At 59.2% G+C, this 21,422-nt stretch overlaps 2 protein-coding genes across 3 annotated transcripts; both read left to right on the plus strand.

The window, feature by feature from the left end:
* Positions 1–223: 223 nt before the first annotated feature.
* Positions 224–8,682, plus strand: KCNH4 (potassium voltage-gated channel subfamily H member 4). Of its 2 annotated transcripts, XM_057405277.1 has the most exons (13): positions 224–346; positions 3,096–3,329; positions 3,448–3,579; positions 3,753–3,880; positions 4,533–4,776; positions 4,986–5,143; positions 5,633–5,840; positions 5,923–6,117; positions 6,377–6,576; positions 6,921–7,170; positions 7,275–7,493; positions 8,227–8,274; positions 8,366–8,682. In XM_057405277.1, exons 1-13 carry the CDS (start codon positions 271–273, stop codon positions 8,542–8,544), a joined length of 2,271 nt encoding a protein of 756 aa, XP_057261260.1. In that variant the 5' UTR covers positions 224–270; the 3' UTR covers positions 8,545–8,682. The 2 variants fall into 2 exon arrangements, with proteins under 2 accessions (XP_057261260.1, XP_057261261.1); XM_057405278.1 differs by lacking the exons at positions 8,227–8,274; positions 8,366–8,682 and having other exon boundaries at positions 6,921–7,136; positions 7,275–7,430.
* Positions 8,683–16,343: 7,661 nt separating this feature from the next.
* On the plus strand, positions 16,344–20,631 carry RAB5C (RAB5C, member RAS oncogene family). The gene is made up of 5 exons (XM_057405280.1): positions 16,344–16,589; positions 17,638–17,789; positions 18,105–18,227; positions 19,011–19,104; positions 19,484–20,631. The coding sequence occupies exons 1-5, from the start codon at positions 16,424–16,426 to the stop codon at positions 19,597–19,599; spliced, it is 651 nt and encodes a 216-aa protein (XP_057261263.1). The 5' UTR covers positions 16,344–16,423; the 3' UTR covers positions 19,600–20,631.
* Positions 20,632–21,422: the final 791 nt, after the last annotated feature.

Raw genomic sequence — 21,422 nt, forward strand, 5'->3', positions numbered from 1 at the left:
TCCTGCCCCTTTCGCAGCCTCCGTGGGCCCGGCGGGGCCGGTGCCTCCCGGTGCGGCGGCGCAGGTCAGAGCCACCTGCCCGCGGGCGGGTGCCGGTGCCGAGGCCCCTCCCGGTGCCGGCGGCGCGCAGAGCCCGGGGCGGGGCGGGGGCGGAGCGGGAGCCCCGGGCCGGGCCGAGCCGAGATCAACCCGCGGAGCCGGGACCGCACCTGCGGAGGGGTCCGGGGGCGGCAGCGGAACCCGATCCAGCGGCCGCAGCCCCGCGGGACCATGCCGGTGATGAAGGGGCTGCTGGCGCCGCAGAACACGTTCCTGGACACCATCGCCACCCGCTTCGATGGCACACGTAGGGCCGGGGAGGCGCGGAGCGGGCGGGGGGAGAAGGCGCTGCCCCCGGGGAGGGACGGGGCTCGGGGGGTCGCGGCCGGCCCTGTGCTCTGCACTGTCCCGGGGAGCCCGTGTCCATTGCTCCGGTACCCCCCGGTGTCCGTGCTCGGTGCTCCGGGCCCCCTGCATCCGTGCTCTGTGCTTCGGGACCCCCGCGGTGTCCGTGCTCGGTGCTCCGGGCCCCCTGCATCCGTGCTCTGTGCTTCGGACCCCCTGCATCCGTGCTCTGTGCTTCCATACCCTGGTGTCCGTGCTCTGTGCTTCGGGACCCCCCCGGTGTCCGTGCTCGGTGCTCCGGGCCCCCTGCATCCGTGCTCTGTGCTTCGGGACCCCCCCGGTGTCCGTGCTCGGTGCTCCGGGACCCGCCGCACCTCGGGCAGTCCCCGGTGCTCTCCTCGCTGCCGGTCCCGTGGCCGCGCTCAGCACCAGGGACAGAGGCCGGGCCCGACGGGTGGGACCGTACGGGACCCCGGGGCGGGGTGGGGGGGGTGGTCCCCGGCGTGGTCGTTGCTGGTCCCGGCCCACCCCGACTGCCCCGGACCCCCCCTGAACCCCGCTTTGCTGTGGGGTTCGTGGGTTCTGGCTGACCCCGCGGGGACCGGGAGTCGGGGTTCTGCCCCCTGGCTTCCCGGAGCTGTAGGGCTGCCATGGGGCACAGCCCGTGGCTGTCACCTCTGCGACACATGGCGGGGTCCTGGGGGACCCCCAGTGCTGCACAGGCCGCCACCCCATTAGCAACGCACCCGCTGGTTTGGGGTTATGTCCCTGGAAAGGTGGGTGCCAGGGGGCTGTGTTTTTGGGGGGACATCATCCCTTTCGGGGTCACTTCGCACGGCTGGAGGTGCTGTTGGTGCACCCCCAGAGCTGGGCTCCCCTCTGCATCCATGTCCATGTGCTGTGGCCAGGATGGATTAAACCCCTGGCATGCTGTGGAGGGGATCATGCCGGCGTGCCACGTGCCAGCTCCCGGCACCGCTGTCACCATGCAGTCACCCGGGGACAGGCCATGTTCAGGCCTGACCCCAGGCTTTCCCCGTATCTCTTGGAGCAGGGGTATCCTGGACCAACCGCCTGCAGGGCTGGACATGTCCCACCTCGCTGGGAGGGACCAGTATGAGCGTGGTACCGGAGCCTGTATTCCCCTCCCACAGCATCGGGGCTGCAGGAGCAGCCCTGGGACATGTTTTGCCTGGCTCCCGGCCCGGAGTGATGTGGAGCATCCCAGACGACACAGCCTGCCATTTGCCTTTAGGAGCTCTCATTTGGGATGTTCCCTTTGAGACTGCAATGAGAGGCAGCAGCCCCTGAACCTTCCCCAGCTGTGCCCAGAGGTGCCAGGGTAGAGCCATATCTGCCTTGTGCTGGTGATGCTGTGAGTGTATCTCCGCAGGGCTGAGGCTTCCCAGGGCTGGATCTGTCTCTCTGAGGAGCAGGGTCCCCAGGGGAGCTGCCTGCAGCACCCCAACCAATGCAAAGCCCTGGGAATCTGCCCCGGGGAGATGGGATTTGCCCCCGGCAGCATCCCCATCTGGCTGCCACCTTCCAGGCACTTTTAAATAGCGTCAGGCTTTGCTGGTTTGATGTGACTCTTATCGGCTTTATCTGCCATGGAGAGGGGCTTTAGCCAGTGATACCCGGGTGAGTTAACCCTGCCTCTCCCAGGCCCGCTGGGCCTGAGGGTACCCATCTGTGTGAGCTGGTCACTGTGAGAGGGGGGCTGCTGCGCCCCCCAGTGCCGCATCCCCCTGCTAGGCAGAGCCGCTCCCAAATGCAAGCCCTTTTTTTCCTTTTCTAATAACACATCCTGGACAACGCCGTAATCCTGGTTCCCCAGAGCCAAAATCTGGCCTTAGTCACAGCTTCAAGCTATTTTTGCTTCCCCAAGCTAATCCTGGGCTGAGCTGTGCTGTGGTGGCCCCCCTGCACCCCCGTGGCATCAGGGCTGCCTGCGGCTGCATCCACCCCTTCCGCAGCCTCCTCTGCCCCTGCCCTGCCATATGCATGCCATGCACTTTCAGGGGCTCTCTCCTTCACTGTGAGAGGGGTCAGACCACGTCTGCCTGCTCCTGGTGCCTGCGCTGTGGGGATGCTGGTGCCTGCAGGGATGCTGGTGCCTGCAGGGATGCTGGGCTGAGGACCCATGAGCTGGGGACTGTACTGGGTCTGGAGACACCCTGCTCTGCCATTGCTGGGTGCAGGTGTAGTCCATGCCGGCCATACACCCCGCTTCCCTGGCATCCTTTTAGCATGAGGCCACTTTCTCTTGCGGGCCAAGGTCACCCAGCATGGGCCATGGACTCACCCCAGGTTCTGGGTTTCTCTGCCCCACTCTTGGTGGGCTGGAGGTCGCAGCACCACAGCCCAGTGCCCCAGGGCTGCCAGTGCCCAGCTGGGTTTGCCACGGCTCCTGCTAAGCTGCCGGAGCCCTGGAGGGAGGTGGGAGCAGCAGATGGTGAGGGGGAGGCAGGAATCGCCTGGCAATGGGAGCCGGGAGCTGGATCTGGGCTCCAGGACCCCAGTGCATGGGGCTGGGGCAGACTTCAGAGGCCACAAGGCAGGGAGCAAGCGAGCTCCGGGTGCAGCCAGCAGCCAGCCACAGACCTGGCTCCACTTCCCAGAGGGCCCCATGGGGGTCCGAGAGGGCTGAGCTGCCCTTTGCGCCCCCAGGGTGGCCGCGGGCCCTCAGGGGCAGCTGCTTCTCCTTGCAGACAGCAACTTCATCCTGGCCAACGCGCAGGTCCGCTGCGGCTTCCCCATCGTCTACTGCTCCGACGGCTTCTGCGACCTCACCGGCTTCGCCCGCACCGAGGTCATGCAGAAGAACTGCAGCTGCCGGTTCCTCTACGGGGCCGAGACCAGCGAGCCCGTGCTGCAGCGCATCGAGAAGGTGCTGGACGGCAGGCAGGAGTACCAGACCGAGGTCTGCTTCTACAAGAAGGGTGGTGAGTGGTGCACGGCACTGGGACCCTGCCCGCGGCTCCCGATGGACGTGTCCCCAGGGTGAAGCCGCTGAGGGGCAGAGGGGATGTCCTGCCTTCAGCACCCCTCTTGTCCACGCAGGAGCTGCCTTCTGGTGCCTGCTGGACATCATGCCCATCAAGAACGAGAAGGGGGAGGTGGTGCTCTTCCTCTTCTCCTTCAAGGACATCACCGAGAGCCGGGGCAGGAGCCACGCGGGGGACAAGAAGGAGGGTGAGCCGTGGATGGGATGTGAGCAGTGGGCAAGCGACAAAGGGGCTCCCAATTCCCTGCTGGGTCCTGCCCGCCTCTGGTCAGCCGTGCAGGGAGGGGACCCAAAGCAGCCCCTGCCCTGCTGCACCAGCAGTGCCGCAGCCACTAAACCCAGCGTGTCTTGTGTGCTGCAGACAAGCAGAGGAGCAAGAGGCCCGGCAGCTCTCACCTGCGGGCAGCACGCAGGCAGGGCCGGACCGTGCTGCACCGGCTCAGCAGCCAGTTTGCCCGGAGGGACCGCAGCGAGATGAAAATCAACCGTGTAAGGACCTGGGGGAAGCCCTCCGCTTCACGCGGTGCCTCCGGGGCAGGCTGGTGATGCTGCAGCATCCCTGGGACCAGCCTGTTCCCATGCGTGCCCCTCGCCGGCCTCCCCAGCACCCAGATGCCGACCACGTCCAGCAGCCACCCCCGCTCCAGGCTGCAAATGGGGTTCGTTGGCATCGGCTGGGAGGGGAGCGCGGAGCCTGCGGCAGCTCCCGCAGGGCCCTGCCTCTCCTCACACGGTTGCTGTCGGGAAGCGCAGCCGCTCGCTCACAGCGCGGCCCCGGGGGGGGGGGGCACCGTTACCAGGCTGCGGGGCCCCAGTGCGGGGCTCCCGCTGTCCCCAGCGGCACCGTGTCCCTGTGGGGCACGGGGGGGGGGGATTTGCCCCAGCATCTGAATTGGCACCTGGGATGCTCTGGGCAGCAGCTGGCAGTGCTGGTGGATTATTGTTAATAGCATTAGCCTCACGCTCCTGTATACACCATAACCGGGTGTTCTGTGCCCATCTTTGAGGGTGACCTCAGAGCAGCCCATGTGCACCGCTGGAGAGCTGTGTCCATCACCCTGGCGTCAGGAAGGGGGGGACACCGCGGTGACCTCTACTCCTTGTGCACCACCATGTGCCACCCTGCCCCTTGCTCCCCCAGAACATGTTTGAGAACAAGCTGTCCATCCCCGAGTACAAAGTGGCCGCAGTGCAGAAGTCTCGCTTCATCCTGCTCCACTACAGCATCTTCAAGGCTCTCTGGGACTGGCTGATCCTGCTGGCCACCTTCTACGTGGCCATCACCGTGCCCTACAATGTCTGCTTCACGGGCACGGAGGAGAACCTCTCGGCAGCCCGCAGCACCATTGTCAGCGACATCGCTGTGGAGATGCTCTTCATCCTGGGTAGGTCCATGCCGGGGCTGAGCACCCGTTTGGGATGGGGAACATGGCTGGGCAGAGTGGAGGAGCAGAGTTGTGGGGTGATGTGGAGGGGAGCTGCTGCTTTGCCCCCACTGCTGGTGCTGAGCAGCCTGGGAGTGGGCCCTAGGCTGGCTGTGGACCCCAGGCTGGTGGTGGCAGCGCAGTGAGGACCAGTCCTGCTCTGGGTGCAGACATCATCCTGAACTTCCGGACCACGTATGTGAGCCAGTCAGGGCAGGTGGTGTACGAGCCCCGCTCCATCTGCATCCATTACGTGGCCACCTGGTTCTTCGTGGACCTGATCGCTGCTCTGCCCTTCGATCTGCTCTACATCTTCAATGTGACCGTGGTGAGTGCCGCTGGCAGCACCGGTGGGAGGCGGCCCCTTCCGCAGGGATGCGAGAGCAGCGCGGGCAGCGAGGGGAAGTGGTGATGGATATAGCAGGAAACCTCCCACATATCCCAATTTAACCAGAGGATGCCACAAACGACAGTAACTGCTGAGGCACCTCTGCAGAAGCTGCAGGCAGGCACCCAGCCTGCACCCAGCACCAGCACCCAGCACTCAGCACCCCGCATGCCTGTGCTCTGCCCAGGATTCAGAGCAGCTCCATGTCCATGTGCAAACACTTTGTGGACACGCACACACCCCATTGCAATGAGGGGCACCTGCAGTGTCTCCCCTCTCTGCACCTCTCAGCACCCCAAATCCCGCAGGACGGGGGGAGGCTGCAGGGGACATGCTCATCCCATCTGCTCTGGGAGGGGGTGAAGGGTCCCTGCTGGGGGGTGAAGGGGTCTCTTCCCAGCCTGCTTGAGCGCCTGCCCCGCTCCCCAGACCTCGCTGGTTCACCTGCTCAAGACGGTGCGGCTGCTGCGGCTGCTGCGGCTGCTGCAGAAGCTGGACCGCTACTCGCAGTACAGCGCCATGGTGCTCACGCTGCTCATGTCCATGTTCGCGCTGCTGGCCCACTGGATGGCCTGCATCTGGTACGTCATCGGGCGCAAGGAGATGGAGAGCAATGACCCCCAGACCTGGGACATCGGTGAGGGGGCTGCAGGGGACGGGGGCACGCTCAGGCAGCGGCGGGGGCTGCGCTGGTGCTAACCCCTGGCTGTGCTTGGCAGGCTGGCTCCATGAGCTGGGCAAGAGGCTGGAGGCTCCCTACATCAACAGCTCATTGGGGGGCCCCTCCATCCGCAGCGCCTACATCGCCTCCCTCTACTTCACCCTCAGCAGCCTGACCAGCGTGGGCTTCGGCAACGTCTGCGCCAACACCGATGCTGAGAAGATCTTCTCCATCTGCACCATGCTCATTGGGGGTGAGGAGGGGAGCGGGGCAGCACTTGGGGGGCTTCATTCCCCCCCCCCCAAGCTGGAGCAGTGGGTGCAGCAGAAACCTGGGCAAGGCACTGGGGGGGACGCGATGAACACATGAGGGCTGTAGGACAGCCCCAGGGCTGGAGGTAGGGGAGAAGTCCCCTGTGCTGCACCCCTCAGCCCCACGATGCTGGCAGGGGCAGAGCCCAGCCTTTGCTTGGGCCCCCTCAGTGGTTCTGATGCTGCCCTCGTGGTCCCCAGCGCTGATGCACGCCGTGGTCTTCGGCAACGTCACGGCCATCATCCAGCGCATGTACTCGCGTCGCTCGCTCTATCACACCCGCATGAAGGACCTCAAGGACTTCATCCGCGTCCACCACCTGCCCCAGCAGCTCAAGCAGCGGATGCTGGAGTACTTCCAGACCACCTGGTCGGTGAACAACGGCATTGATGCCAACGAGGTATGAGATATTGGCTGGGCTGGTCCAGCCCCTCTCCAGGGGCTGGCAGGGCCAGCTATGGGAGTGCCAGTGCGTGTGTGTGTTCATGTGTGTGCAAGCATGTGCAGATGTGCACATGTCCATGCTGGAGGGACCAGAGCTGTGCGCCAGGTGTATGGGGCAGGTTCCTGCCGGCACAGGGAGCGGGGCAGACCCATGGAGCAGAGGTAGCCCATCACTGCACCAGAGCTGCCCCATGTTTGCCAGCGGGGCGATGCTCTGCGTCGGAGGGGGACCTGTGCCCTGTCAGGGTGATGGGGGCTGCTCCTGCCACCCGCACCCAGCACCCGTCCCGTTCCCCCCAGCTACTGCACAACTTCCCCGACGAGCTGCGCGCGGACGTGGCCATGCACCTCCACAAGGACATCCTGCAGCTGCCCGTGTTCGAGACCGCGAGCCGCGGCTGCCTCCGCTCCCTCTCGCTCCACATCAAGACCTCGTTCTGCGCGCCCGGGGAGTACCTGCTGCGCCAGGGCGATGCCCTGCAGGCCAACTACTTCGTCTGCTCCGGCTCCCTCGAGGTGCTGAAGGACAACGTGGTTCTGGCCATCCTGGGTGAGGGCAGGCGGCGCGGATGCTTCCCCCGTCCCCTTCTGCTGCCCGGCCGGGTGAGGGGTCCGGGGCTCATGCTGCCAGCCCACCCCGGTGCCCTCCTGCAGGCAAAGGGGATTTGATCGGAGCCGACCTGTGCAGCACCGACCGGGTGATCAAGACCAACGCAGACGTGAAGGCGCTGACTTACTGCGACCTGCAGCACATTGGGCTGCGGGGGCTCTGCGAGGTGCTGCAGCTCTACCCCGAGTATGCCAGCAAGTTCACGGCCGACATCCACCAGGACCTGACCTTCAACCTGCGGGAGGGCAGCGAGATGGAGGTAGGTGCGTGTCCTCCCTCCCTGCGGCCACGCAGGTACGTCCTGTCCTGGTGTAACTCTGGGGAATTGGAAACCAGAGCATTTGCGGAGCAGGAGGCGGATGGAAGGCTTGGAAATGAGGATGGAGAGGACCGGGGGTCACTGCGGGACAGGCAGCGGGGCACAGCCCCCCCGGTGCGCAGGAGGCAGCGCCGGGGGGTGTGGGTTTAGTCACGCTGCCGGCTCCGGGATGTTCTGCTGCAGAAATAGCTCTGCAGAGCTTCTCCTCCCCCGTTTCTGCTGCTGGCTCTGCGCTGGCACGGAGCGGTACCCACAGCCCCAGGCCCTGCAGAGGTGGAGTAGGGGGTCGAGATCCTAGGCAGCCAAAACCCCAGCACATCCATCACCAGGGAAAGGGATAAATAATCCAGCGGTGGAGGATGCAAATGGAGCCTGGCTCCCGTGGGAGCTGATGCTCTGATGGGATTTAGGGTGCAGCCTTGGCTCTGGCTTGGGATACACAGGCTGAGGTTGAGCAGTTCCTCAGTGTCGTGGCAGCAGCAGAGAAAGGAGAGCAGGCGAGAGGCTGCGGGGCTGGTGCTGGGGAAGGTTTGGTTGTGCAGGGGTGGCACGGGGAGGCCGGGAGTGCTGAATGCTGAGGCGAGGAGCGGGGCACACGCCCGGCGTTGTCTGCCTGCAGCCGGCCCCCGCAGGGGTCCCGTGTGCCGCTGAACCGGTGCCCTCTCCTCTCCCCACAGGGGCTCTGCCGCTACTCCCGGTCCCCGCGGCTGCCGAAGGCTCCGCAGGTCTGTGCTGCGCCGGGAGCGGGAGGGAGGAGGCCGGGGCCGGGGTGGCACCAGCCCTGACTCCCCCCCCCCACCCTGCACCCACCCGCAGCCTCATCCGGAGAGCGGTGCCGCCCCCGGGAAGCCCCTTCCCTCCGTCCTGGAGGACGAGGAGGAGCCGGACGAGGTCTTCCAGCGCTCCCCTGCCACCATCGCCCGCCGCAAGCTGCTGCTGCCGCAGCTGAGCAGCCCGGCCCGGCGCGGCTCCCCCAGCAGCCTCCTGGGCGATGAGCTGTGCCAGGTCTCAGCCCTGCGGCGCAACTGCCGCTCCCCGGCCCGCTGCAGCCGGGGCCGCAGCCCCTCTCCGCAGCTCCGCCGGGAGCAGGAGGGCAGCGCGGGCAGGAGGCCCCCCAAGCTCCTCATCCCCTCCCTGCACACCTACGGCCCCCCGGACCTCAGTCCCAGGTAAGGCTGGGACGTGCCCTGCTGCGGGTTTGTGCCGCTGGGAAGGGTGGCAAAGGGGCGAGGGAGTGACGAGGCTCAACCCTCGCCCTGTTCCTGTCCTAGAGTTGTGGATGGCATTGAAGACAACGGCAGGACGTCGGAGCCGCAAACCTTCTGCTTCAACGTGGACCCCCCGCTGCAGAGGGCGGCGAGGGACTCCCCTACCTCAGGTACCTCCGCGGAGCCGGGCAAGGCCTGGGGCACTGGCCGTGGGGCTGGGGGACTCAGCGAGCTCTCCGCCACCACTGGAAATGTCTTTCCCAGCAGGGACCAACGCCTGCAGCCCAGCCCTGGCGCTGGAAGCAGAGGAGATAAAGCAGAACATCATGAGGCTCAACCAGGAGGTGCGCTGGGGGCCGGAGGCACGGCCCCGAGCGCACCGGGGATGCTCGGCCGAGGGGAGCTTCCCCCGGCGCTCACTGCTCTCCTTCCCCTTGCAGATCAACCACCTCAACCAGGAGGTTTCCCACCTCAGCCGGGAGCTGCCGGGGGCAGGGCCGGCACCGCGGAGGGAGGCGGCGGGGGGCTGCGGCCTTGGGGGCTGCTCGGAGCGAAGCTCCGGGTCCCGCTCGGTGCCCAGGAGCGGCGGGTCCGGGTCCGGCCCCGGGAGCGCGGCCGCAGCTGTAACGGGGAGCGGGGCAGCGCTGGTCGGGAGGAGCCGCGCGGCCGCGTCGGGCTGGGGGGAAGCGTCACGTTTGCATTGGGGGTTCCCTCCCGGAGCCGGACGGGCTCCGTGCGCGGGGCGCAGCGGGGCCGATGCCGCCCGTTCCCGTCTCCTTTGTGTCTCGGGCGGCAGCGGCTGTTGGGAGGTGAGAGGGAGCGTGCGGCGCGGTGAGGATCGCGGTGGGGCAGTGCTGCGTCCTGCCCAGGCGGGGGCTGAGGTGGGAGTCGGAGCTCCGGGGGTCTGAGAGGCCGGGCAGAGCCGCCTGCGTGAAGGAGGTGACTTTATCTGCTGGGTGCAACGGGGACCGTTCTGGATGGCCGCTGGTGGCGAGCGCGGCCCCTGTCTCCCTCTAAGAGGCACTCGTGAAGTGAAATCCGCGGTGCTGCAGCCTCTCGAGCGGGGCACCAAGCCTGCAAGGAAGTTTTGTGGCTCGCCTGGAAGGAGACGCGGGTGTGCTCACGAGCAACGGTGTCCTGGGGTGCTCAGCGCAGTGGGAGACCGCCCTGCACGGGAGCTGGGAGCTGTGCGTGAGCCTGCAGCGGCGGCCGGCAGTGCGGGTTGGAAGGGAGCACCGGCTCCTGCGGGAGCGGCTCAAAGCTGGCGGTGCTCGAGGCGCTGCTGTAACTCCTGGGGCTGGGTGGGAGCTGAGAGGAGCTGCTCCCTGGCAGCAAACTGGGACGCTTACTGTAAACTGGGCTGCCAGCGAGCCTGAGCCCAGCGCTGACCCCGGCTCAGCTGACCTTTTGTGTGTGGCTGGGGCAGGTCTGACCTTGACTGCTTCCAAGCGTAAGGAAATCGGAGGGAAGCGGCTATGCCAGATCCTATTTTAAGTCCGACGTGGAACAACTTGCATCTCCTATTCTTAGCTCTTTGTGTGGTGGGTCAACGCATACTTGAGCTGCCCTGCTTAGAGGGTGACATCAGATCTGCTGTGCGCTGGGTTTGGACTCCTGAGCTTGTGCTGATGGCAGGACTCTGCTCGGTTGAGACCAAAAAAAGGAAGAGGCTTCTGATTCACGTTGGCTTGGCATACTGTGCTGAGTGAACTTTCTGGGAATAGCCATTAATACTCACTACTGCCTTGACTCCAAAAGTTTTCTATGGTTTTCTCTCAGCTGAGCTGGTTAACAAGGTGAAAGAAATGGGACTGAAGAGCCTGAAGGATTCAGAGTAGTGTGTGTAGGCAGCTGCAAAACAATGCTCATCTTAAATGCATTCATGAGGTGAGCAGGTAAAGCACGGGCCTATATAGACCCATAAGGGGAAGAATTAGATTCAGTAACTGGGTCTCAGTGCTGGAATAATCTCACACTTGGGGCTCAACAGTATGCCCAACCAGTCAACTGCTTTCATAGCAATCAAATCTACCTTTAAAGGTGATCCTCCCCCTAAGATGCTCCGGGCTGATTGAGACAACACTGGGTTTAAGATAGTGCCAGGCAGTGGTGGTCCCTCGAGGCTGTTCAGGGGCTGGTACCCTTCAGGTGAGGGAGGAAGATGGGATGGGACTCCTGCAGAAGGGTTTAAGTTACTGGAGAGCAGTGAGGGGGAGGCTGGCTTGCTGTGGGGATGCAAATAGAGTAAAATACAGCACTTGTCTAGGTTTAGTAACCTAAATGGTTTAGTCCCATTTGCTTTATGAGTGAAGCCCATAAGGAGCTGGGCAGTGTCTGAAACAAAACTGTCTAGTGATGTATTCATGCCTTGCATGCTCGGCCAAACTTAATTGTTGGGATGAGAAGTGGAATTACCTTCATCACAGCAAAGCTCTTCTGTTCCTGAAGAGGGATCAGCTTGAGAATTGCTCTAGGCCCTGCTGGTCATCAGCTCTTGATCCTGGCTTCAGGTGTTTAGTGGGTAGGTGGTCAGGGCATCTCCCTGAAGAAGGAGGGGGAAAGAATGCCAAGTGCTTTCAGACACAGGAAATGAAATGGGAACGCTTCTAATGAAGTGGGTGTAGCCCAGAGTATTTCTGTCAGCATACTTGAAACAGGGTAGAAGGTAGAAATGGTGGAGTCAGCTCTTTCCTTCCCTTGGGGTATGAAGTTTGAAGGCCTCTTATGCAAGTTCTGTGAAGTTGTCAGAGTAACATGATGAAAACACTCCAAGTGCTAGCCAGAGACAGTGAACCTTCCCGAGAGGGGCAGTGCTGGGGGAGAATAAAGCTTCACCTCCATCCTGAGAGGAGCCCTCTCCTCCCCTGGAGCCCAGGAATGAGCTGCTGGAGTAGCTCTACATAAACAGATAAGAAACCCCTGGGTTTAATGTTTGCTTTTATTTGGTAGAGCTCTAAATAAGGAGCTGCCAGAGGCAAGTCTGGAAAAGATATTATGAAGGTCACTGATTCTCTTGTGGGGAAGACGGCAGTTTTGTGCTTTGCGGTGTCAGTGATCTTGCCTTCTTGTTCCCAGAATGGTGGGTGTTACCTAAAGGCACACACTGCTGGATTTCTGGGTTATTAAACTGGCTTTTGAGGGCATGCTGAGCAAGGGGCACGTGCAGGAGCAGGGGTTCAAAGACCCTTGCCTGCACAATTAAACACTTGGTGCTTTTGTTCCATTTGCAGCAGGTCCAGACTGTGCTCCTGAGTTGCTCCTTCGGCCTCACTGTGCCTCATCTGCTGCGCCATGGGCCCAAGTCTTTGCAGTGTCAAGGATAACCAGAAGTACCTAAGCCTGGCTCCACTCTCTGTTTCTCTGTTCAGCTGTGGTGATCTAAGAGGACAGTAACAGCAGTTTTAAAAGCAATTAGTCATGCTCTTCTGCAGAATTAACCCCCCTACTGGGTTAGACATGGAACTTCCTTGCGCTGCCACTGTGACCAACATGCTAATAACTGTTGCTGCTGATACCTAGTCAACTGTGTGAGCACTAAAAACCTGTAGCTCCAAGGCAGCATCAGGAAGTGGAATGTCTTTGTACCTCGTTGGGTGTTCTCAAGAATTCCTGGTAAAGAATAACCACTTAACACCCTCCTGAGGGGATGTGGATGGGGTTAAACTGGCTAGAAGAAGGCTTGAGGGAGCTTGATGCCGCCCTTTCACCCAAGTGCTGCCCATCTTGCCACAGTCCTGTAGGCTGGCATCTTCCAGAGTCAGATCAGCTCTGGAGGATACACGAGTGTTCCTGGCTTAGCTTTCAGGTGGCATTTAGCAAATGTGCTTTAAACTGAGCAGTCCCTTTCTGTGTGTGACTGTGTTTGGAGCTGCCCTTGACTCCAGATGATCACAGCACTGCCTGCTCAACAAGCGCCTGCGGTGCCATCCTGCAGGCTCCCTGCACACAGCCCCTTGCTGGGCTGAGCGGTGGCTGCAGCCTGGTGGCCTTGAAGGCTCAGATAGGGTTGTTTTGGAAGAGCTTCTGGGGCTGCTTTGGGGGCTGTGGCTTTGCAGGTGTCGGGAAGCAGATGGGTGTATCAGAAGCATGGGAAGGAGCTGGGCTTACCGATCTTGCTACTCTTGTTCAGGGCTGTAGCTACCAACTAAAAGTAATTTAACTTTTTGTTAATGTAAATCCTGTTTAGCTCTAAAGTAAAATGCAGTTGCCAAAGTATTTGGGAGGTTTGGGCATGAGACTCTCTAGAAGAATTGTGACCAAGCTGATTTAGGTCTGTGAACCTGTACTTTAAGGCTGTTAGAGCAGCTCCTGACAACTGCAATGGCTAGTTCCCAATTCAGAGCTGCTACTGAAGCTCTGGGTTACAGCCCTGCTGATCCAGACACTGAGCCCTTTGTTTGTGGAGGGAAGTGCATGTTGCCTGTAGAAAGATGAAGTATTAAAACTGATCAGACTTTACGGGGCTGAGGGACTGGGGTCATCAATGTGTTTCCTGGCTCATCTCGTCTCCTCTCCAAGAGCTGGGTCTGTGGCTCTTTCCCCTGCAGTGTGGAGAAGCTCTCCCAGTGTGTTGGATGCTCAGGTTGGCACCTTGTGCTGTGCTCATCCGGGCTAGGGGAGTCTGTGGTGTTCTGCTGGGTCTCATTCTTGCTGAGTGAATCTGGGTCCCGAAGCTGACTGCCTCTGGGGTAGGAGCAAGGTAGCACAAGCTTCCTGCTGGCGATGGCCGGCTGCCCATTCGGTGTGAGGTGAAGCAAAACCACTCAGTAACTTCAGGGCTTCCTTTGCCAAGGAATTCATGTAACACTGTCAGCTATTTAACAAGATAAATACTTCAGTGGGGCTTTTGTCTTGAGGATCTTGATTCTAAGCCAACAAATCCCTGGTGAAACGGCCTCTTGCATAGCTCTGAGCAGAAGCAGCCCTCTCGGGTTACTGGATTCTTCAGGATTGGGTTTCTAGCTCTCACCAGCTTTCAGAGGAGTCCTTGCTGCTGAGTGGACACAGGGCAAAGGCATCGGGTTCTGTTGTGCTGTTCTCGAGCATCCCAACAGCTCTGGAGAGCTGCCTTGCTCTGGGAGGGGCTGGGGGTGCAGCAGTGCCTTCTCATTCGGGGCTCTCCAATCCTTGGGCTCAGTATTCATGGAGTGCAGCAGATCCTGTCAGACAGGGAAGTGCTGAGAGGTGCGTAAACCACGGAAGTGTGATAGGCTTGGAGGTCTGGACAGCATCAGGCATTGAAACTGAACCAACCAACCAAGAGCCTGTGCCCAGAGTTCACAATAACAAAGCTGGGGCTTTTGCCTGTGTGCCGCAGAGCTCCTGCGTGTGCAGGGGGCAGGTATAGGGCAAGCAAAGCAGCATCACCTTCGTGGGGCAGGCTGCACCTTCAGCCACTTCCCCCCCTTGGCATGGTGGCCCTGTAGTTATTTCGGTCTGGCTGACCTGCGGCTCGAGCATGACCTCGTGTTCTCCTGGGCATCTTCCTGTGGACATCAGCAGCAATGCTGAGCTGCTTGTCCTGGTCTCATGGATGTGCTTAGCCCGAGACCCCCCCCGGGAGCAGTTTGGGCCATCTGAACTGCGTCAGTCCCACCCAAACCATCCTGAAGGTCTGGCAGCATCTCATGGGGATGTGAAGTCCCGGAACCTCAAACCACCTTTAGGGGATGATCAGGTTCTCCAGAACTAAAAGTTGCTTCGCTGCTTGCTCTGGTCAGCAGCAATCCACGATGATCTGGCCATGCAGACACGTTTGCCTAGTTCTGTTTGGGCTCCTGTAGCACGACCAGATGGAGACATGGATGGAGATGTGTGAAATATAGGTCGTGGCAAGACTTGAGGATGTCACCGAGCTCACTTCCTTGTTTTGCTCTGGGGATCACCCCTATCGTGTTTCAGGAGGTCATAGCTGGGCAGAGGCATGATTCACGTGGCATTTACTGTGCCGAGTGTTAGTCTGAAAGAGCAGCAGAGCTGATACAGACTGCCCTGCGAGAGGAGGGCAAGGTTAAACAAGCAAAAGCTGGTCCTTGGTAAACCCTGCTTAGAGGAGAAACTCAAAGGTGGGAAGCTTTTCAGGCTGATGCTCTTGAACCTGGTGGCAACCAGAGCTGCAGAGTGCTGCTTCCTCACTGCCCAGCAAAACGAGTGGCTAATTTGCTTCCTATCCAGCTTTTCTCCTCTGATGAAAGCAATGTTTTTCACTGACTTAACCCAGGTCATTGAAAGCAGTGGCTTCTTCACACTCAGGCTCCTGAAGCATCTTGCTGCACTGATGTTACTCCTGGTTCCTTTCTGGCTTCAGTGATTGGTGCTGGCTAAAGCAGGTTTCTGCCTTGCCTCCTGCTCAAACCAATTTGAGGTTCAGTGCCTCTAGGTGAGAGGATGCAGGAGTGCTTTTGTGTTTTGAATGCTGCAGAGGTTCTCCTGCCCATGGCACTAATGGGCTGTCCCTGGGGGTGAGCTCTGACTGAAGTGGCTCTGTGTTTCCTGTCAAACTCTGGAGCTGAACCTCACAGCCAGGCAGGCTTAGCCCTGGAAAGCAGGTATTGGACACTCTCCTTTGGTAGGGAGGCAGCCCTGAGCCTTGTTTTTCCAGTTCAGGCCCATTTCAAGCTGCTTTGAGCTTTTTCCTTATGGAGAGATGCTGAATGTACTCGGAGCACACCCAGAGTGACTTTGGGGGTACACTCAGAACGAGGAGAAATTGTCTTTGGGGGGACTCTTTGCAGTCTGTCAACCAGCAGCTTGGGTTATGAGAGCTGAAGGGAAAGAGGCAATGCAGAGCAGATGCAATCAGTTGTAGCATTTCTCATTGACAGGAAGTGGGAGTTGTGATGAGTACAGGAAATATGCCTAAATCTGTGTAACTGCGCTCGAAGTACTGCTGTTCTCTGCTGGGTGCAGTAGAGCTAAGTGCTTGGGAAGGCACCGAGGCTTCACGTGTGGTTACTATGGATGAAAACCACCTTGTCTTGCTGTTCTTGCGATGGTTTTGTGCTTCTGCCTGCCTTCTGCTCTAAGGTGCAGTATTTAATGGCTTGGGGTGAGTGCCTCTAAGCTACAGCCTACCTATAGAGACCGCCTTTGAATGCCTCGTGACCCGAAGGACTGAGAGGCAGCACTGCTTACGTGTGGCACTTGACCACCCCTGCACTGCATTGGTAGTCTGGAGTTGCTGCCTTGGGAGTTCAGGAGAGGAGGAAGGAGCTAAAGGTCAACCTCGGTTACCTCTGTGAGCTGAGTAATTGTTGTTCCAATAGATGAAGCTCTAATAACAGCACTTGGTGTGCTGGCTGCTCTCTACCTGCCTCACCCCAGCAAGGTGAGGCAACAGCCACACGCAGTGGAGGTGGTGGGGAGGGAAGGTTGTGTTGTCAACATCCCTTCTCCAAGGAGGCTCGGGAGACCTGGGATGCTGCTGAAGGAGCTGCTCACTGACAGTGGTGCTGTGGTGCTGCAGCTCATAGCTTACCCCCATGGGAAGGAGGCCCCACCTGCCTGTGCTGGTGGTGGCTGCAGGTCAAACCCACCCTCTAGACCTGGTCCATGACTGTGCCCCTCACTCTGCCTTCCTCTTCCAGTTGCAACCTGCCTCCAGGTGGATCCCAGCACAGAACCTGCAGCATCCTTTAACTCTCGGCACCCCTGCGCTTCGGCCACCATGGCAGGGCGAGGTGGAGCTGCTCGACCGAATGGCCCAGCAGCTGGGAACAAAATCTGCCAGTTCAAGCTCGTCCTGCTGGGGGAGTCGGCGGTGGGGAAGTCCAGCCTCGTCCTGCGCTTCGTCAAGGGGCAGTTCCACGAGTACCAGGAGAGCACAATTGGAGGTGAGGCCGATGCCAGGTGCCTGCAGCCCAGAGATGCCTCCTGAACGTGCTCCAGGGGCATCAGGAGTGCTGATGGCTGCTGGGCTGAGGCTTTTGCTGTCGGTATCAGGCAGGCAGTGCTTTACCTCTCAGTTTACAGTTTGTTTGTTAGTGTGGAGATCACCACAGGATAATGCTATGGCAACCGTGTGCTCTGCCTCTGAGGCATCTTCACTTCCAGAGCTTGAATTCCTGCTTCTAATTAGAACTGATGCCTTCAGCTTGGTTGATAGTCCTTAATTATCTCTTCAGAGCATGACCTGGGATTTGGGGGCTGTTTCTAGCCTGATACTCTTAACTACTTCCACAGCTCTTTCAGGTCTAGTTCTTGAGCTTGACATCATTAGCACGGTGTCACCAATCAAAGGTCAGTCAGCACCTGGGCCTCTGGGCAGTGATATTAGGAGGTATGTACTGAGAAAAGGCTTCATTTATCACTCTAGTAACCCATGAAGAGAGTAAGTAGAGCTGTAACTATAGCTTATGGGCAAGCAGGGCTTAATGCTCTGCTGCAGAGGGTCATGTGGGCATTCTGCTGTTCTTCAGTCTGTATCTCGGGCTGGTTGCTTTTCTCCTGGATGTAACACGGGGTATTATACTTGCTGGAACAAGAAAATCACCAGTTACTAAGCTGGGGAGTACAGTGTAACTGAGCTGACTTCAGTGCTTTGGCACTCTGGTGCTCTCCAAAGCTAATCCTGCTGGTGATGCAGCTGCACTGGGTGATGTGTGAGGAGGCTGCTGGGCAAGGGACTGGCAGCGCTGCTGCGCCCATGGCTGGCTGGTGCCCAGGCTCTGGGGGCCACCTTCCTGCCGGCTGTGGGGTGGCTCTTGGGCTCCTGTGTGCAAGGAGCGGGTGATATGGCAGAGCTGTGACTTCACAGCAAGCAGCTCTGCCCTGGCCCCTGTCTGGGGCTCCTGCTGCCGAAGCAGAACTGCTGTGAGCTCCTGGCTCCTGCTGCAGGGCTCTCCGGGAGGAGCTGAGGCAAACATGGACCTTCTCTTTCAGCTGCCTTCCTAACACAGACGGTCTGCTTGGATGACACAACGGTGAAGTTTGAGATCTGGGATACAGCAGGACAGGAGCGGTACCACAGCCTGGCACCCATGTACTACCGGGGTGCCCAGGCAGCCATCGTTGTCTACGACATCACTAACACAGTGAGTACTGGGCAGGGCTGGGGGTCTCTGCTGGCAGGAGGTGGCTGTGCTTGCAGCTGATGCTTCTCAGCTCCCTGGAGAGTGGCTGGGTTCAGAGTCCCTGCAGATGCCTGCCTGTAGGTGCTGAGTGTCTGACAACTGCTCATGGCCTCTTCCTCACTTGTGACCAAGGCTGTCTAAGCTGATAAAGGATCCTGCTACAAAGTGCTGTAGAGGCAGAAAACTTCTTACAGGAAAGACTTGTTCTAATCATATCTTCACTGTGGATTAATAAGAGGCTGCCCTTCCTTACTGCTGCCTCCTGTTTGCTTCCAGGACACATTTGTACGAGCCAAGAACTGGGTGAAAGAGTTGCAGAGGCAGGCTAGCCCAAATATTGTAATTGCACTAGCAGGAAACAAGGCAGACCTTGCTACCAAGAGAGCTGTGGACTTCCAGGTGAGTGGGAATCCAGATCAGTTGTTACCCAAGCAAGTCAGGGAAGCAGCTGTTTGCTTAAGTGGGGGAGAGGGTGGCTATGTCCACAATGCTTTGAGGGAGAGTGGAAGTCGAGGTTTAATGCTGCTCAGGACCCCAGGATGCCACCTAAAGCGAGCTGCAGCCTGCCTTTCCTGTGTGCTCCTCTTGTTGGTAGCAGTTTGTACTTGTAGCTCTTGTTGGTCATGGTTTGAATGTAGAATAAGGCCCACAGAGCACAAGCTTCTGTCTTCAGTTTCTCCTGGTGCCTTACTCATCCAGGGCTGTCTTCAGCAGGGTGTGAAACAGCATCTTTTAGGTACAAGACAAGTGAAGAACCATTCCCAGCTTGTTCTGCCCTTTGGAGCTCTTACCTTGTCTGAGGCAAACCTTCAAGGAGAAGCTCTTATCTCAGACCTCTGCACAGGCTGGCTGGTGGTGCATTGACAGGCTGTATTTCCCCCACCTAACCAAAGTACAAGGTGGTGTGCTGCTCAGGGCAGGCTGTGTGCACCCTGGCCTCAGGGGGCTCACAAGCAGCCTGCTCTGCTGTTCCCCAGCCAGGCTGTTGGGATGTTGGCCATGCAGCACTGGTTGTGTGTGTCTCCCCAGGCAGGATCAGGGTGCTGGGGTGTGGGGGGGGAATGGCCTGGAGTGGGACAGAGCTCCTTTAGTGGTTGGTTTGCCAGCAAGTGAAGCGTGTGAAGCCTGCTTGGGCCTCCTGTTGGCAGGGTGCCTTTACCACTCCGACGTGGTTGTTTGTAGGATGCACAGACGTATGCAGATGACAACAGCTTGCTGTTCATGGAGACGTCTGCGAAGACAGCGATGAATGTGAATGAAATCTTCATGGCAATAGGTAACAGCACGTGTGCTGCAGGGTGACTGGGGTAGCTCGGAGCCACCAGCCCTGTGGGCACCATGGGGGCTTCCCGTCCCTGCTGGGTTGGAGGAGGCTCTGGCTGGAGAGAACCAGCTTGTAGCGGTCACATCCCTGAGTGGTTGGAGCCTTTGCCCAAAGCCTCTTCCCTCTCCCAGTATCTGGGTGTTAAGCAGGGAAGGAGTGGGGTTGATCGGCAGCCAGCGCTTGGAACGGGTTTGTTTCCTACCCTCCTGCTGCTGGCAGTGCCCAGTCCCAAGCTGCTGCAGAGGATGGGGCCGAGCCGAGCTGGGTGTGCGTGGAGTGGGGTGGGTTTGGCCTCGGCACCGGAGCCACCTCACGCCTGGTTTCCTTCCAGCCAAGAAACTGCCAAAAACCGAACCCCAGACGGCGGCGGGCGGCGCGGGCCGGAACCGGGTGGTTGACCTCCAGGAGAGCAGTCAGCCCAGCAGGAGCCAGTGCTGCAGCAACTGAGCGGGCGGCCCCGCTGCCGGAGCCCTGGAATGACGTGACTGGAATCCACGCTAACAATCGCACTTAACCGTAGAGCGGCCGCTGCCCGTGGCCGCTGTGATTTCTCCATCCCTTTCTGATCATAGGCTGGAGGGAGTTCTTCCACCTGCACCTTTCTGTACAAATACTAATTCAATTCTAAGTCTTAAGTCACTTTTTTAATATATGAACTTCTGCTCTTCCCTCTTCCTGGTGGTGGTGGATGCACGACCTGGTGCCTGCCCAGCCCTTCAGTGAGGGGGGGGTCCCGAGGCACCCAGGTCCCACTGTACTGTAGTTCACTATTGGAAACAAAGGGATATTGAGACTAGACAGCCTTGTTTCAGATCACCTGTATGTAAAAGCTGAGGCTAATCCCGGTATGATACGCCTAGAACAACCACTAAACTGTAGCATTAGAGTGACAAACTCTGGCTCTTCAGCCACTTATTGACCAAATCAATGATGAGTATTCTGGGGTGGGGCAGAGGGAAGCGAAACTGGTTTCTTCTGTATTTTGTATTGTATGTTTCTTCATGTAACCAATCAGTATCTTGTCAATATAGTACATCCAACGAGCTGCCTGTTGTCTTTCTTTGTGTTGGACTCCAGCATGCCAACTCCTCTTTTCTATCTCCGGTTCTGTCACAATGCACTAATCCTGTTGCAACTTTTGCAAAAGAAACGAAAATCTTGTATAGAAAATTGTCCTTTTTTTGATGGTTGTGATGCCACTGATGTTGTTAACCCTGCTCTGAATCCACAGGGGTGACGGCTGTACAGAGGTGGGGTGGGGGAAGCCTCGGATAACGATGTATTGCGAAAGGCTGTAATTCCACACAGTATGAAGGGAGGTATTCAAATGGCTTCTGTTGCCAGACTCTAACTGATGTTGGCTGCTGCCTAGTGCCTAATGCAATGTCTTATGCACACTGGTATTTAAGAGGAACTGTCGACTTAGTCTTCATCACAAACTTCAGTTTTGTGTGATTAAAACAAGATTTTTATAAACCTTATCCCAATCACCAATGTTCATGTTTCTTAATCAGCTCAAACAGGAGGGGAGCAGAACCTAACGCTTGTGCTGGGCTTTGGGGGGTGGATGTACAACACCCTGCTCACCCATAGGGAAGCCTTCCTGGCAGGGAGGAGTGGGCTGTCCCCATTCCTGCAGCCGCAGCTCCACGGAGCAGCACAAACTCCTTACCATGGGGCTGCAGGAGCCTGCGCTGTGCTGGAGGCAAACAGTGGGGATTACTCATTGCCTGGTACTTCTATAGGGAAGCTATGGTGCAAGTTGGGAAGAGGTGGGGAGCAGCATGGGGAGGAGCTCAGCTGCCAAGTGGAGGGGCTTGGGGATGCTGTGCTTGAGTACTGCTGAGCAGGGACCACCTCTGTGTTAGGATGAGAGCTTGGAAGATGCTGCTCTCCTGTCATTGCTGCGTGGACCCCCATGAGGGAGACCTGGAGTCAGGGTGGAAGACGGCGCATCCCCTGGCAGCTCTGCTGCTGCTGTGCTTGGCAGAGGGTGAAGGCTGGGATGGGCTGGAGCTGGAGCTCTGCTATAGCCCAAGTGCCTGCCCAGCCCTGGGGCCTCTGGAAGCTCTCTGGGGTACCTGGGAATGAAGCTGGCTGCGAGCAGCCTCAGCTCCTGGGGGCTTCATGCTCTGTCCAAGGGCTTGGTGCCTTTGGCTCCTGCTTTCATTCCTTAAAGCAAGCAGGAAGGGTCTGGAGGAAGTCGGGCACTGAATTCCTGATACCTGGAGCAGAGGCTCCTTCCTCTGTCAGAGGAACTCGGGCCCCCT

This window comes from Pezoporus wallicus, unplaced genomic scaffold (assembly GCF_028554395.1).
Source record: "Pezoporus wallicus isolate ANWC-B61680 ecotype Strahan unplaced genomic scaffold, APGP_CSIRO_Pwel_v1 contig_14230, whole genome shotgun sequence".
Taxonomy (NCBI): domain Eukaryota; kingdom Metazoa; phylum Chordata; class Aves; order Psittaciformes; family Psittacidae; genus Pezoporus; species Pezoporus wallicus.